The sequence below is a fragment of the Morone saxatilis genome, unplaced genomic scaffold (genome assembly GCF_004916995.1).
Source record: "Morone saxatilis isolate NCDOM2014 unplaced genomic scaffold, NCSU_SB_2.0 Contig10, whole genome shotgun sequence".
NCBI lineage: Eukaryota > Metazoa > Chordata > Actinopteri > Moronidae > Morone > Morone saxatilis.
In genome coordinates, this window is record NW_023339652.1 from 17039406 (window position 1) to 17052985 (window position 13580).

The 13580-nt window shown below is 40.8% G+C and overlaps 1 protein-coding gene across 1 annotated transcript in view; it reads left to right on the forward strand.

Moving 5' to 3' along the window:
* Positions 1-1224, forward strand: part of adm2a (adrenomedullin 2a) — a 10039-nt gene extending 8815 nt beyond the window's left edge. Inside the window, exon 3 of the mRNA XM_035678940.1 lies at positions 685-1224. Within this exon, the coding sequence (XP_035534833.1) occupies positions 685-1087 (403 nt within the window). The 3' untranslated portion in view covers positions 1088-1224. The remainder of the gene's footprint in view (positions 1-684) is intronic.
* The last annotated feature ends 12356 nt before the right edge of the window (positions 1225-13580 follow it).

Consider the following 13580-nt stretch of genomic DNA (forward strand, 5'->3'; position numbering starts at 1 on the left):
GACCTAGAGCTTATTATGTTTTAGGCAACATGTGAAAAGCCATTAACTTATATGCAGTGCATTAAGAGATGAACACGGTGTCCGCATGGACGACTGTCTGTGCCGAGAGCCACGCTGTGTCCAGACAGCAGGCAAAAATGATTTGTTTATCAAAGCTGCTTTGTACAGCTAATCTGATTTCTGCAGAAGTACCTGTGCCCTTGCAACATTAGTTGTTATAGTAACAATGCTCGCAGGTGCATGCATGACTAAAGGTCTGTTTTTAAATCTAAAAAAATCTATCCTCAGTTCCTGTTCCATCCCTGGGTGCAGAGGTAGATATTTTTGTTTTTTTAAGGGAAATCTTCTTTTATGGCTTTTTCGCTTTTTTTTTTTTTAGCACAGTTTGAAGTGTGCGTATCCACAAGTATGGCTGGATCAGTTTGGTTGGCCAATTTGCAAACTAAATCCTTCATTACTGGTCCTATTCATGGACTGGTGACATCATCAGGTACGACCTGGATGGTTTTTAGGCCAATGCGTTTGTGTGTGTTGATTTCTGTTGGGCAATCATTGTTAGCATCAAAAATACCTGTACCTTGTTTGGGTTGTGAGACACCTGGTAATTGTTTCAATATTGGCTTTGCAGCTGACCGTGGCACTTTTCCGATGCAATTATTCATCTGATTTCTTTTTTCTCCTCAGGTGGGACCTCCTCAAGCTCATCGACCAGAGAGAGGATACAGCCTCTCCATCAGGGAGCCAGGCTCATGGCACCGTCCCCGCTCCAGCCCCCAGTCAATACCCAAAAGGGCTGCCCGGTTTCCCGAGACACCAACCAGCCACAGGAGTAAGAGCTTCGCCAAACCTGGCATGGGCACGACCCAGTGAGGCTTCGCAGATGGAGAGGAGGGTGCAGAGAGCTCGTCGCCATGCCCACTTGGGATCACGAGGCGGTCACCACCACCCCCAACTGATGAGAGTGGGCTGCGTCCTGGGAACATGCCAAGTGCAGAACCTTAGCCACCGGCTCTATCAGCTCATTGGTCAGAGTGGCAGAGAAGACTCATCTCCAATCAACCCCCGGAGCCCACATAGTTATGGATGAGTTAGTTGACACCTCCAAACACCCACAGCAAGTCTTATCTATATACCCATTTATTTATCTCTTAATGTGTTACTGGTAGCTTTTGCATTAGAGTTGATGTAGTCCATTTGTTTATCTGTCTTAAAATGACAATTATACTCCTCATAAATGACTGTTGTGCGTCTCTACTCTTTGTGCTGATTGATGGATTTGAAGACTCAAATTCAAGATCACGACTGACTGAATTGTCTTTGAAACACCCAATTTGAGTTCTCCCACCATCCTGAGAAGGTTTGCCTTTTGAAGGACGTTCAAGTCTTTTTGGTTCGCCCTCCTGAATGCTCAAAAGAAGCCAAGAGGCCTCAGTTTGACATCTTAATCCTGTTAATGTAAGAATGAAGGGTTGTCCTCAACACCATTCAGTGGCCTGGTCCTGTCTGCCAACTGATCACGCCAGTGGTGGTTATCCCGCGGCTCATTGATCAAACACTTAAGCCCCTAATGTGGATTGCAGCCTGCACTCGGAGCCGGAGCCCTGTTAAAACCAATGTATTTCCAAAGATCTCGTAAATGACCAATGAACCCTTTCACCTCTTTTTTTGTGCCCTCCCCTTGTCAACTTTGGAACTCCCAAGACGTTTCGCAACTGCATATACAATTTCAATATGAACACTTGCATCCCGGGAGTATTCCACAAGCTTTCAGTTGAACTGGGGATTCATCACTCAGCAAGACTTTGTCTTTCAGGACCACAGTTTACATTTGAAACCAGCCTCAGAACTCAGGTTACACCCGAGTTTAAGAGCATTCTGAGTCAGGACCTAACCACAAAAACTCCATGCTGAAAATGAAAGAAAGAAGGTCAGCATCCAGTGACTTGGAAGGAATCTACACAAAAACTGACTTCCCAAAGGATCAGTTTCAAAGTTGCATTATGGTGGCCTGTTGGCCCACACAATAGGTGGCAAAGTGAACCTTGGAGCCCAGATCAGAGCTCCGTCGTACTACTGCTGGCATTTCCCCTGCAGGGGGCCAAGTCTGAAATATTAGCCCTTTCACGTGATTCATAAGTTCCCCTTGCAAGTGAGGACTTTGGGTTGACAGCAGTTCATTAAACCTCACCTAATCACTTCAGTCATCTGTACCGCCACAGCAGGGGGGGGGGCCTCCTATGGTCTACACATTCAACACTAATAAAGAAAGAAAGAGCAAGGCATGTGGCATCCTCACTAAAGCACAAATGCAGCCTTGTAGTAGATCGGTTCACCAAAAATACAAAAACCCCAACAATTTTCTCTTATTTTTTCGGCAATTTTCAGATTTAGAATCAGAATCAGACTCAGAAATATTTTAATAATGCCAGGGGGAAATTACTTCTCCTAATTCTCCTATCTTTGCAGCATATTTAGGAGATTTACCAGAGTAACATGGATTCTTACTAAATAAATTTTAAATTCTAGTTATGTGAGCACCACAGACACAATTTCAATCATAAAACATTGCTTAGGTGAGAAAATATGTGGGGATTTTTTTGTTTGTCCTATGTTATTTTGTTAAACCAACCCTTTAAGTGCCAAAAACAAAATAATTGCTTACATTTTACAAAATAATTACTCTAAGTGTTTAAAATTGTTGGCAAATCCACCAATAATAAGTCTAATCTTCTAATAAAACATATTTGCCTTGATATGGTGGATAACAGTAATAAGAAGGAATGGATAAACTGTTCCTTACATTTTCTATAGGCAATACCTACAACACATTGTAGTATATACATACACAATTCTGTTGGCAGCAACAGCCGCCCTTGTTGTTCACATGTAGTATGTAAAATGGGTTTAAATTAGTCCTGAAACGCCGGCTAAAAGCTCCACTGTTACACTGCGGGTTTCTAATGACAGACCACAGCAGTCAAAATGTTAGGTGTAAGAGTGCCCAATTTCAAATATGCGCGCAAAATAGCGCCGCGGCATCAAAAATACATGCCCCGATGAAATGGTGGGTGGATGACGGACTGAGAATAACTGAGGTCAAGTTCTACTCATCCAGCGTGCTACAATTTGACAGGACCTTAAACTTTCCAAAAAATGCAATAAAACCCTTCTAACGAGAAACTTAATTATATTCCATATTATTTACATACTTCTAAAGTTCTATTCCAAGACTTTTATTATATGGTAGCCTCTTTAATGCGCAGAGAGCGGTTGTTTCATAGTAGGAATTCCTTGTGATTTATGTGCACGGTCATTTAGATTAATTGTTCAATCACAGGAGTGCTTTAGTCTTTGTTATTTGCGTATCATTTCACAAACATGAGAGTTCGGTATTCCTAAGAGCATTAGTGTAAACTCACCAAATACCTGGCAATACTTGACGTATCAAATTACTTTACAGTGTGTGATCTACATTATATAATAATGTGTTCTTTTCTATCTTAATCTGTGTCTTCTGATTTTACTTTGTGTCTTTTTCATCAACAGCTTCTTTTAACATTTAGTCTCTCAGCCCCATCCTGGCTCTCTTCTCTCTGTAATTGGGGGGGGGGNNGGGGGGGGGGGGGCTTGAGGTCACAGGGTAATAACCAGTGGTTCTTTAGTCTTAAATCTAATCTGTTCAAAGGCTTGCTGAGGTGAAACATGCCATTCTCTCTGCTGTAATGGAGCTAATCAATGTCTCGTGACGGATCATTAAAAGGCTTTTCAAACGCTCTAAAACCCTGGTGGATCTCTCTACTTTTTAAAATGTACTATTTCACACACACAGGATGTGTGTGCGTGTTGTGATTGTAAGCCTATCAGGACACTTATCTCCTGTGTGTTGATCTGTGTCTGTGCTCTGGGACCATTGTGCCCCAGTCTTTTTTTTTTTGCTCAGTATGTTTTTGTGACGTCTGGCATTGCGTCAACGTCGAGTTGTGTGAGCAAACTGTGCACGACCGCTAATACCTCCCCGCAGAAACGTCCAGAGCTTTCACGGCTCGCAAAGAGGAATGAGTGCAGAGTTAGCACATAAAATGTTTCTGTTAGTTTTGTAAGATAGGGCATATTTTCCATTTGAAAGTCACACGATCTCCTTTAGGGTCACAGGAAAGCACTTTAATGCAAACACGCGTGTGGATAGTTTCTTGAATTTCACTCATTGTGATGAACTTGTGAAAGTTAGACAAGGTTCTTCTTGTAAATGTTGCATTTGAGATTGTCTGCGAATGTGTTTGAAGATGTCAGTGCACTCCATGTGGCGTCAGGATGACTGTGAACGTCGCGTGCACCTGTGAATATATATATATATTTAGCCAAACTATTTAAAAAACATTATGTATTTAAGTTATCTTTGTATGTTAATATCTGTATGTCACCAAAGACTATTTATCTCTTCCTTTCCACTGTTCCTTCAACATGACTTCATGGTGGGAGAGGAAGTCTTAACTGTAGTTTAAATGTTACTGTTTGATATGTCCTTCACTCTGTAAAATAAAGAACTATACTGTAGTGTGATGAAGTATGGAGTATGATTTAAGAGTGTGTGTGTGCATTCCTGAAGGACATAAAGACGTACATGTCAGAATCGCATGAGGCTTTGACACAAAATGCAAAATACAATTATTAAGTATATAAGATTTTCTGCTAAGTTCCACTCTCCTCCATGTTACTGTGCTCTTCACCTTGAACTGTTATGACCCAATAGTAAGTAATAAGTCAACCATTACAAGTCATTGCATGTTAAAACCAACAAATCTACTTGGGGGCAGAGGACAATGAATGAATCATTGAGAAACAAGAATTAGGACATGATCTGACGGCAGCCACGGTAATGGTAATGGTCGTATGACTTGAGTTAATGAGTGACAGGGGGTTCAACAGCAGACAAGCTATTGGATAATTTCTCCTCTGGTGAAGGAGAGGAGAGAGGGAGAACAAGGGGGGACAGGAAGGATTTAAGGATTCATATGTTTCCACTTTCGCCATTTTTACAGTATAGGCCAATAGCAAATTTAATTTTGAACACATTTATTGGAGGCAAAGATACTGTGGAAACAGACGGTTGACCATTTGAACCCAATTTTTTTTCCAGTGTTTGACTACATCATCACATACCAGGATCTGGATGTGCTTTTTGCAGGACTTCACTTAAGCTGATGGGTAACAAATGAAAAGAAAAACCAGCAGAACCTCCAGAGCAGTGCTCCTTGCCATAGATTCTCACAGTCTCTTGAACTCATCATTTTCATATTCAGTAAACACTCAGTGGAGCCTTGGGCCCTGTATAGAAGCGCCTGAATTTGTTATATATCTCAACATATTCAAAAAGGTTTGGGCTTCAATATAGCACCCAATTTTGAAACCCATTGAGTATTATCTATGACGAATCAGCCTCTCGGGCCACTTGATACATGAGAACTATGAGAAAGACACATTTTGGATCATCTCTATTAAGCTAAAATTATATTAGCTATAAAGCTAATAAAAAGCTAAATCGTAGTCAGATTATGGTCGATGGGTTCCGAGATTGCATTGCGGCCAATGAGTTCCACCTCTTTTGGTCTCCACACGGACTGCTTCCTGCATGCAACCAAAGCCCGCTCAAACATGATTGGTCAACACTGTTTGGACAACAAATGGATACCAGAACATTTCTTATGCCAAAATCTTGGTTTGCCTACAGATTCTACACTCATATGCAGATTATATACTACCCATCTTTATACTTGAATGACACTGAATGAAACACTATACTTTCAAGATGCTTCTTTTTGGCTGATCTGTTGCGTCAAATGAAACATTGTAGATGTCTGGGTCTGACATCCTGTGTTTTGGGATCTTACCTGGAATTTGAAATAAGATTTTGTGGGTTTGACTTTGTATACCATGCGGTTGTTTATAACAGGAAACCACCAAACTGTTGTGATATTTTGGCTCAGTATGTACGGATTGAAGCTCATATGTACCACCTACTAGTATGGGTAACTGCTAACACTGCGTGTGCTCCATTAAACATTGAGACACCAAACTGATGTCAGTCCTTCATCACACTCCAGGTAAGACAGCAAACAAGCTGAACCTTAATATGCTGAAGTAACAGAGCAATACTGGGATAAGTTAGTTATTGCTGGGATTATTTAATGTGCTGAATTTCAAATTGTAACCAGATACACTACTTGTTTCTGAAGAAATTAACTGTAACATGTTAGTTAGTCATGGAATGTTTGAAAGTTAGAAAAATCAACCATACAGATGCCAGCAAGGAGCTATTGGGTTGCATTATGGGAATTGTAGGATCCAGTATTTTGGAACCATAATCTCAGGCGCTGCTGCATCAACTTTGATCACTTTGAAAAAGACTCTGTGTCTTGTGAGTCCCCAAACTTTATGGAAGTGAAATACTAAATCATTGAAACCCAGGGGACAAGGGAGCTGCCTCATGCACTTGTAAAATGACTTTCTAAGGCCCTTCTCAGCTTCTTAAAACTTACCTGCACAAATTAGCAATACACATTCCTTCTCCATGTTTATATTTCATCCACGTGCCTTTCCGTTATCACTTTTCTCTTACATTTTATCACTATGTAAATAACAAATACCGAAAATTCCACCGGCATGAATTATGTCATATCGTCCTGCTGATGTATGTCAGCCAGCAGAAACTGTGTCACACACCAGTGAACGACCTCTCCTTACATTTACACTGTAGGCCTTTAGTTGACTCTTGGTCCTAGTCTTACAGTCACATTTAATGATAGACGACTTCATGACAGTTTCTAGACCAGCAAAATAACTAACATCCTCCAAGTGGTAAAAAAAAAAGCAGAGATATCATCTCAAAAGCACATTGTGTCTACAGTGAAAACCACTAACTGAAGTGCTGGTTAGGTCAAGTGACTGGAGATAGATGACTTATTGCAATGATTTCTAACCAAGTGGAAACTCACATGAGGCCAGATCTGGTTCATGTTGCCCAATGGAAAAAAACTAGATTTTGCACATGACAGATCTGCACAAACGAAAGAACAGTAAAATGTTCCACAGCATTCAGTGGAATGCTATCCTATAGACACAGAATATACTCAGTGTAAACCAGAGATCTGACACTAACATGAGAGGGAGCTCTGTACAAGCCCTGTGGCCACTTCTTCAGGTACAGCTAGTGCAAGCTGGGAGGTCTTTATCCTTCAGAACAGCCTGAATCTTTCTTAACATGGATTCACTCAGGCGCTGGACAGTTTCCATCGAGATGTTGCTGTCTAAAAAGAGATTTTCCAGGAGATGGAGGTTCCATAATGAACAAATTAGGATCACTATAAAATTACAATCAATCAAAACAGCCAACACTTTTTCTTCCCTTGCCGTTGCAACGTTCCAAAAAAGTTATAAAATATTATATTCCTCTTTTTTGTCAGGGATACCCTACAACCCACCCAAGGACCCCTGTTGGTCCCCAGATCCCTGTTTGAAAACCACTGTCTTAATCAGTATTTCATATGAAATGTAATGTAGGAGGTTGCTCGGAGAAACAAACCCACATATAAGTATATTAGCATGTTTCAACTCATCGTTTTGGGTTTTAATTTGACTGTTTGTGTTCTCTCTTTCTGCTCTTATCAGTGTGCTGTTTCCAGCAGCTGTTTTCAGTGAGAAAGCTCTGATATACCCACTGAAAACTACAGCAGACAGCCAGTTAGCAAGCTAGCTGGAGCTAGTGGAGCATTTGGCATCTAAGTAGCTGGAGTTTCTGTCTCCTGTGCACTGCCGATTTGCCCTTGAGCGAGGCAACCTAACTCCAAGAAACTGCTCATGCAGCCCATCACTCCACCATTTCTCTCCCTGTTGCATGTCCACAAGTGCATGAGGTGTGCATTTCCTGTGTGTGTGTGTGTATAAAAATAACAAAGTGAAAAGAACAATTTCTCCGAAAGGGGATTAATAAAGTACATATCTTCTTCTTCATCTTTTTCTTCTAAAGAGCCAGATATTGTGCTCAGGAGTTGGTGGAGACCAAAAACAGAGCTATAAGAAGAATGAATATTAGACTTATTCATCAAACGATGATAAAGTGGGCAACTGTTTGCTAACATGTTAGCCGTAGCAACTTAATATGGTGATAATATGTCAGTTTTGTGTTTACAGCTTGTTGTACTGCCTTAAGTGACCAAAACTCCACAATAACTTGAAAAAAACCTGACTGACTGAATCCTGAACATATTATGAGTTTATAAAGTTCTTATAGCTAATATGTTAGCCAGTAAGCACACACTTGAGCCCATCCACCAGGCCAACATTAACACTGAGTCCTGTTTTTGACCTTTTCAGCTTTTTAAAATTTTGTCTCCTCTCCGCTATGGTTTGGTCCTTGCCAACTCCTAAAAAAAATATTTGGGTCTTAAGCAATTACATGTCCATGTTCTCAAGATAGTTGCTAATTTTGTCTTTTTGGCAGGTAGCTACTGTGGGATTATGCTAAAAACAGCTGCCTACTGCAGCTGGAAATGAAGGTTGATAAGAGTGTAATTTGCAGGCCATTCAAGCAAAACAATAACTATAAAAAGCAGCTAAAGAGCGTAAGAGTTGGGTGATAATTCTCTGTGGCTTCATCAAGGTGCTTGGAGCACTCAGGAGAAACCAGATGATGTCAGTCTGTTTTATGAATTTCTTCCATTGGGTCATGGCAGACCTATTTATTCTCCCCTCTTCCCTAAAATGACTTAGCAGTCATAATTGGTCATTGGAAAGGATAACCACAATAGACCGGATTGTAAGTATTTCACATTAGATACTGTCCATTGCTGTGAGTGTGGTAAACAGACAGAAGGCAGACACTGCCCTCACCCCACGCACCTGTCCACAGAGGCCTCTGGATCCCCACTGACCCGATTTCACTGTCATAACATTTACATTCCAGCACATGACACACAGCTCAGGCCCAACCTTTATGTAACAAACATACTGATAGGCACATACTTTGGACTGAAACACCTGTACATAAATGTACATTTGATGGAATGCAGCTGATGTTAATATTGAATGTGACTCGCAAGAAGTGAGACAGCAGATTGCTTTGTCAGCTACGCCAAGCATGCATCAAACCCGACCAGCATCACATGGAAACTGACAGCTGAAGGAATGGGGAAATATTTTTTAGGAGAATGCGAGGCTAGTAGTTTCCCTCGCTTCCAGTCAAAATATACCTCAAAAAAGCTCAAGAACAGCTACTAAATGGACCTCAAATTTAGATTGTCTTGTCAACAAAACATTTTTTTATTATTTCAAAACATATTAGTGAGTCATGAGCGAAATACATTTTTGTATCTGTATCATAATCAGCAGCTATATTATAATTAGTAAATAATTAATTAGTGAAGTGTGATGTTCTGTGACAGATTTCAATGGGTAATCCCATTTACATTTTAAAAACACTAAAACCTTAAGCCAGACTGATTTGCAGTTTATAGTACTCTATACAGTAGCTCTTGCACCTACTGTATACATACTAATAATCCAGTGAGTTCTCTCTTGGAAGCCACGCCAAGCCTTGGTAAGTGTAGCACATTTTCAGCGGTGCGTGCAGTACAAAGTGTGCCTTCTACATGAGCAGTATCAGAAGGCCAGCCTGGATAAGACATTGAACGTGCAGCTAGCAGTGAGTTGTTTTGACTGTGATTCAATTATCCCAGTGCACAAGACTGTGGCTTGTGAGTCTGTCAGCTATGGTTTGATACGCTGTCTTTACAATAATATCAGTGACTTGCCCAGTAGTTGATATGCAGACCAGTATGCACGGTGGTTCTGCCACCTGTCAACATTTTGCTTTGTAACAGTGAGATAACAAAGAACTAGATAGATAACTAAAGATTGGTTTCAAGGCTTTTGGGTTTCTTTGTGCCCTCTCAGCTTCTAGTTTGTAATCATATGCTGTATAACATCAGTGGACGTAGCTACTGATGTCATCCATTGGCTTGTGGTTTTGAAGCCTTGAGTTTGGCATTTTAGTTGCCACCATCTTTTCTTTTTGGAGCCAGAAGTGACCATATTTGGAACAGAGGGTGGAGCTGGGGAGGAGCCTGAGATAATGAGGGCACTTCATGTGCCCTAAAGCATTCTTTGCTTTATTGTATATTTTACCATAAATGGGACCATGATTTACTTAATGAACATCATTCTGTATGGAAGAAGACTTGAAACTAGTAACTATTGACTGGACTTATTTTTGCATCTGGTTGCAAAAATAAGTCTAGTCAAGTTGCCACCTGCTGGCCATTAGGAAGCAGGTTAAGGCACTAATGCGTAGATGCCTTAACCTGCTTCCTAATGGCTTCTTAGACCTGGAAACTACAGCCACTGCCATTATACAGTCTCTGTAATTCATATGATCCACACCTACAGTAACTGCATAGTTAGGGTTCTTACTCAGTGACACAATACATAACTGTTACTGACATACTGTCATTCTAGCTGGTTATACTACTTCTAATGCAATAAATATGTTCAAAATTCCACAATCAGGTTCTTTTGAATTATCATCATGATGAACATTTAAACCAGGACTGGTTTCGATGCTCTTTCTCTCAACCTGCCTTCAGTACTTCACTGTCCACTTCAGTCACTGGTCTCCTACATTCCCCAGAATTAATTTTGATAAGCCCAGTGTTGATTTCAAAAGCCTGCTAGTAGGTGAAAAGAGCAGTTATAAAAAAGATAGTGGCTGTATTGCATTCTGGTCTAGTTCCTGCTACTGTGGGTATAGAAACCTGCCTTTTCTGCAGTGGATGTATGAACTTCAGAGCCAAGTCAAACCAAAGCTCTGGCTGTTTACATGAACAAATTTCTGCTATCTGACTCCATTGTAGCGGTGTGGCAAATAGTGTGACGGCACTACACTACAGTCCTTATCTACTGAATACAGTAACAAAACTAGTCCAGAAACCCCCAACACATCCATTGTTCCAAAAATAATTTGTTGAATTTGCTACAACACTTCATGATCATGTAAATATTTTCTTCTGATTCAGTTTGTATACTCACACACACACAGACTCAATAATAACTCAAAACAAAACCAAATGTAAACAGTGGTAGCGGAATGAGTGTTCCTCAATGTAATTTTATTTTGTCAGCTATCAGTAGCCATTTCTGCCCTTTGGCCAGGCGGGTGTTATGGGTGTTGTGACACCTGCACTTTCACAGAAACATAATTCCACCACTCCCACACTTTTTCCTGACACAGCCATTGAACTAAGATCACTAAAAGCAATACTTCAGAGAATGAGTTCCCCAAACATGAAAACCTATTGGTCAAGTCAGCCATTTGCCAAGAGTTATATGCCACCAGGCCCGTATAGTACGTGTGTGCATTCAGAAACAGGGCTTCTGGCTGTGGGAATAAGGGAATAAGAACAAATCAGACGTATGGAACAGCTATTTAACTAGTTAGTGATGTAGGATTTTCTTTTGTAACTTTGTCTTGTTATGTGATGTGTCAGCAAAAGCTGCTGTGTGAGTAATGGGTATGGCTGACATAGCTATACAGGGATATGTGATTGTTTTTGTTTATTTCAGTAATGCAAAAGCTGCTGTGTTCTCGCCAAGGGAGTAACAACATTATAGACATTGGAGGGGTCTAAATGAGCCGGGGTCTGCTCGAGGTTTCTGCCTCTGAAAAGGATGTTTTCCCTTGCCGCTGTCGCCAAGTGCTTGCTCATGGTGGGAACTGTGTGAGATGTGAGCAGCATGTATGGGAATGGATTTCTACAATATGTATTTCCTGTCTCTTCCTAATGATTTGAATAAACTGCAATTTATTTTTTAGAAATTTCCCTCAATGAATGCATGGCTATGCCTTTGGTTCTCGCTAAAGTTTAACTGTTGTTGAAGATGTTTTAGTACTCTTTTTTTTTACAAATTTTTTTTTTACAGTAAGCTGGGCTGATGACGAGACAGGCAAAATCCAGGGAGGAATGAACCTGAAGCACAGCAAACAGGAAATTTCTAAAGACAAGAGTCTGAGTTTGGCCATAGCCTCTGTAGCACATCAGCAAACCAAATGATCTGGCGAAGACTGGAGAGAAGAGCTGAGAAGACTTTTATACTGCTGGAGCTTGATGAGTGGATGAGTTGCAAGAACGCAGCTAATTGTAGCAGGAGGGAGACTGGAACGCCACATCCAGACAGGCACACACACACACAACCCTGATACCCCCACACTTTGGCCCAGTTAAATTCTGATTCCACCTTCAGGAATCACATTGTTTAGTTAGCTGGTGTCAGGTGGTTTTTGCCGAGACAGGAATATGGAAGTGATTCACTGGCTTTAGCAAGAATGTTGAACTGTACCTTAGCAGAGGAGCCAAGGCAGGGATATGAAAAGAGAGAGGTTAGTGTCCTTGGCAAACCACACTGCAATTACACTGATCCATGCAAAGCCTCACACACCTACTGAGAACGTCAGATTCAAAACTTCAAATGAAAAAGCACCGAATGAAGGTGACTGCATCTAGACTCAGAGCAGACATTGCAAGGAAGTACAAGCAGACAGATTCCTGTTGTTATTTTGCATTTCCTATGAACGTAGACAGAGCGCGAACAGATTGTGGCTGTCATAATATGCCGCCACAGGAGGCAGATGCATTTTTGCTGCTGTAAGCAGTCAGTGAAACATCATTTACCTCCAGTGATCGCTGTTTTAAACTCGCACACTATGTGGGTGGAAACAAACACTGGAAACAAGCCACACATTCCCACTTCACTCCACTCCCAGACAGCTCATGTTAGGGAAAACTAGACATGACACTGCAATCACATGTTCTGTCAAACATAGTACCTTTGCTCTGGGGAGTTTGGGGATGGCCTGCCCCACATCTCTGCAGCTGTACGGTGATTGACTGTAATAGCATGGTGTAAATTTAGACCTTCTGTAGGTTCACAAGTTTTCAGGGTCAGAGGGATCACAGCATTCTAAGGTCGTATATTACAGGCTGCCAAAATAACTTTATTACATAACGCAAAATAGGGAAGCTATGAGAGGATGTATACTGCGGGGGAAAGACAGGGGGATATCTGGAAGAACATCAAGTTTTTGTATGCAGCCGTTTTATGGCAGCCCTCTTTTCACTCACTGTATGTAGAATGATCACCTTTAAAGGACCAGTGTGTAGGATTCAGTGGCATCTAGCTAGTGCAGTCTGCAACTAAGTACTGACAGCTTTCCAAATGTGAAACACACTCTGTAAAAGAGGACCCATAGAAAGAGTTAGGCTCCTTCAAGTCGGCCACACTGTCAAGATTTTAAAAGCCAATTATAAAAAAAACTGTATAAAAAGTGATCATTTCCAGGCTCAAATATTCAATGTACCAACCCAAAACCCATTGGATCCTATAAAATATTAAAAACAAGTCACACATATGTTGTTTTATTCTTAAAAAAGGATCAGAAATGTCCTAAAACAGCTGGTCACTGTAGACTTTTATCAAATTTGCTTAAACAAAAAAAAACTGAAAAACTATTTTCAGCTGCGGATTAATTCACA